Here is a 3239-nt window from a genome sequence, read left to right as displayed (position 1 = left end):
TAAAGATGATACACAGTAGACAACTACATATTTAAAAACTAAAATTAGTTTTTGATAAAATGGAGTGTGTGTGTTAAAGTCTACAAGGTAGTATTACTTTAGTTTGCTAGTTTACCACTAGATGGCGACGTGTATTAAATTTTGTTTGTTTGAAATTAAGCACAAACCTACACAACGAGCTATCTGGGCTCTGCTCACCACGGGTATTGAACCCCGGTTTCTAGCCTTGAGTCGGCTCTGTGTATATATATATATATATATAAGGATGATTGTATAACATTTAACCATACAGCATAGACGACAAGTATAGTACTGTTTACATGTTTTACCAAGTTTTTACCCTTTGAAGCTGGTTTTCATGACTAGTCGGAGCGATAGGTAGAGAAACAAGACTTTCCCCAATACTTTTGAGTGTTACCAGCGTCCTCTAGTGGTCATTGTTTCTCTTATCTATTGCTGCAGGAATTTTAATATATATACTTGTGCGTCAGTGGCGGTTCTCCTGTTAAATGTTTGTTATTTACTTGTATCTGTCCTAAGGTTTTTATACATCCGGTCACGTCAATATATGATAATATTAATAAACAAACCAACAACTGTACCTGAAGCACTTCGTTCAGGAGTAAAGGGATTTGACCTTGAAACACAAAGTTACCAGCTAGGCCTAAAATCGTCATGAAGACATTCGGGTTCTTCAGGATTCTCCACAGGACGAGTAGAACCTTGTTCACAATCTTCAGTTTCTGATCGTTTTTTTTCTCGGGTGAAGGGGTGTTTTGCCCCTCACTCGTCCGTAACTTCTCTACCTCCATTAGTAGAAAAGCTATTGGGTTGAGGATCATGAGAGATATGGGGGAGATAAGGTACAGATACCCCGGATACGTGGGCCTGTATTTCTCATAGAGCGATGATACTGAACAGACGAAGCAAATAAAACAATTACAATTACTTTTAGACATGTTATAAACAAACAAAAGTAGAGAGTAGATCAAAAAGAAAGGGGACGATAACTGTTTTCATATAATTTATTAATTACATCCTATAGTATTAAAACTAACGAGCGGATATCGATACTGAATAAGTAATTGACTACACGTGACTTTACTATTAACAAAGAATACGTGCCTATACAGTTTTGAAAGTTCGGTATTATCATTAATACCCTTAGAAAAAAATACGCGTACTTCTAGAATAATGTACTAAAACTTGGATACTTTGTTTCGTACGTTTCACTGGGCGTTTCTTAGCCTGGTTGTTTATGTTGTGATGCGATCATGTTTCTACCGCCCTTTGATGCTTGATTTAACCCAAACAGTGTGTTGCGTTTGAGTGTTCTTGTTTATAACAGTCATAAAAATGTGTATCTATCTTAGAGTACACGTACCCAGAGGATAAGCAAGTCCAAAGTCGTTTCCTTGCGTACAAAATATTCCGTACAGTCCAGCTTCTGCAAGGTCAACCGGCTTCTGCAGTACCACCGTTGTCAGGACCACTAGTATGAACGTCAGGGATTTCCCTACAAATATGCCTACAATGAAATGCCAGTTGACAGCTGCTAAGTCCAATGTTGCTAAGTTGAGGAATATAAGCGAAGGTAGGGAGAAACTGGAAGTAAACACCTTCAACCCTGTCATATCATCCTTTTGAACAACTCCGAAACGACCGGCCAAGTACCTGTGTTACAAAAATGATAAAATTGCGTCAGTTATGTTGTTTTAAATAAATATCTTATAAAATATAATATATGTCTAGAGGGATATCTGGCCGCACGTGTCCTAATAGTTTAGCGTACAGGGCTGTGAATCCGAGAGTCTCGGGTTCGCGTCCCATTACCATAAAAACTGTATGAGCTTCGCACCTTGGTGCCATGAGTGCGTTATAGTACTGACGATCAAACTTAATTGTTCACTTAGAGTAACTCAAGAGTTGTTGGTAGGTGCTGTTGACTTGCTGTCTTCCCTATCTTTACCCTTGGTAGGTGTTGTTGGCAAACTGTCTTCCCTCTCTCTACCCTTGGTAGGTGTTGTTGGCAAGCTGTCTTCCCTCTCTCTACCCTTGGTAGGTGTTGACTAGCTGTCTTTCCTCTCTCTACCCTTGGTAGGTGTTGTTGGCAAGCTGTCTTCCCTCTCTCTACCCTTGATAGGTGTTGTTGGCAAGCCGTCTTCCCTCTCTCTCTACCCTTGGTAGGTGTTGTTGGCAAGCTGTCTTCCCTCTCTCTACCCTTTGTAGATGTTGTTGGCAAGCTGTATTCTCTCTCTACCCTTGGTAGGTGTTGTTGGCAAGCTGTCTTCCCTCTCTCTACCCTTGATAGGTGTTGTTGGCAAGCTGTATTCTCTCTCTCTACCCTTGGTAGGTGTTGTTGACTAGCTGTCTTCCCTCTCTCTACCCTTGGTAGGTGTTGTTGACTAGCTGTCTTCTCTCTCTCTCTCTACCCTTGGTAGGTGTTGTTGGCAAGCTGTCTTCCCTCTCTCTACCCTTGGTAGGTGTTGTTGACTAGCTGTCTTCCCTCTCTCTACCCTTGGTAGGTGCTGTTGACTAGCTGTCTTCCCTCTCTTTACCCTTGGTAGGTGTTTTTGACCAGTTGTCTTCCCTCTCTCTACCCTTTACAGTCAAAGTTAGGGACGGCTAGAATAGGTAACATTTCATTTCGAGCATAAACAATAAGTTTCTTGTGTAACTTTCCTTGAATTTCCGAAACAGATATATATATATATATAATCAAGAAATTTAAAGACCCTAATCAATACTGCTAGCTGGGTTCGAACCTAGATTATTACTTGATCTTTCCAGACGATTCACTTCCTAAGTGCTTTTTGAACCATATACAACATCAATTTAGTCTAACTCTGATTAATTATTAGCCTAATTTCGAGGAATAATTTTTATCCTATTTCACAATAAATTTCTTTCTACTCCTACACATTCGTTTTGATATTTTGGTAGATAGAAAACAATTAAAACGACTGAATACTTAGGAGAAAATTCTGTCTTTTATTTACTATTTTCAAGACTTTAGCTTACTTAGTGTAAACTATTTCATCAGCAACTGGTGTGATCAAGTCACTGAAGCTAGGCTTGTTGTTTCTCTAACATTCTTCTTTAAGTCCAGACTACATTCTTCTTTAAGTCCAAACTACATTCTTCTTTAAGTTCAGACTACATTCTTCTTTAAGTCCAAACTACATTCTTCTTTAAGTCCAAACTACATTCTTCTTTAAGTCCAAATTACATTCTTCTTT

At 39.1% G+C, this 3239-nt stretch overlaps 1 protein-coding gene across 1 annotated transcript in view; it reads right to left on the bottom strand.

Moving 5' to 3' along the window:
* Window positions 1-524: 524 nt before the first annotated feature.
* The window catches only part of LOC106477100 (integral membrane protein GPR155-like), a gene marked incomplete at both ends in the record, with an annotated part of 8718 nt that continues 6003 nt past the window's right edge, over window positions 525-3239 (bottom strand). Inside the window, 2 exons of the mRNA XM_013937699.2 lie at window positions 525-913; window positions 1385-1674. Coding sequence (XP_013793153.2) covers window positions 525-913; window positions 1385-1674 — 679 coding nt within the window. The remainder of the gene's footprint in view (window positions 914-1384; window positions 1675-3239) is intronic.

The sequence above is a fragment of the Limulus polyphemus genome, unplaced genomic scaffold (genome assembly GCF_000517525.1).
Source record: "Limulus polyphemus unplaced genomic scaffold, Limulus_polyphemus-2.1.2 Scaffold12829, whole genome shotgun sequence".
Taxonomy (NCBI): domain Eukaryota; kingdom Metazoa; phylum Arthropoda; class Merostomata; order Xiphosura; family Limulidae; genus Limulus; species Limulus polyphemus.
This window is presented reverse-complemented; position numbering and strand designations above follow the sequence as displayed.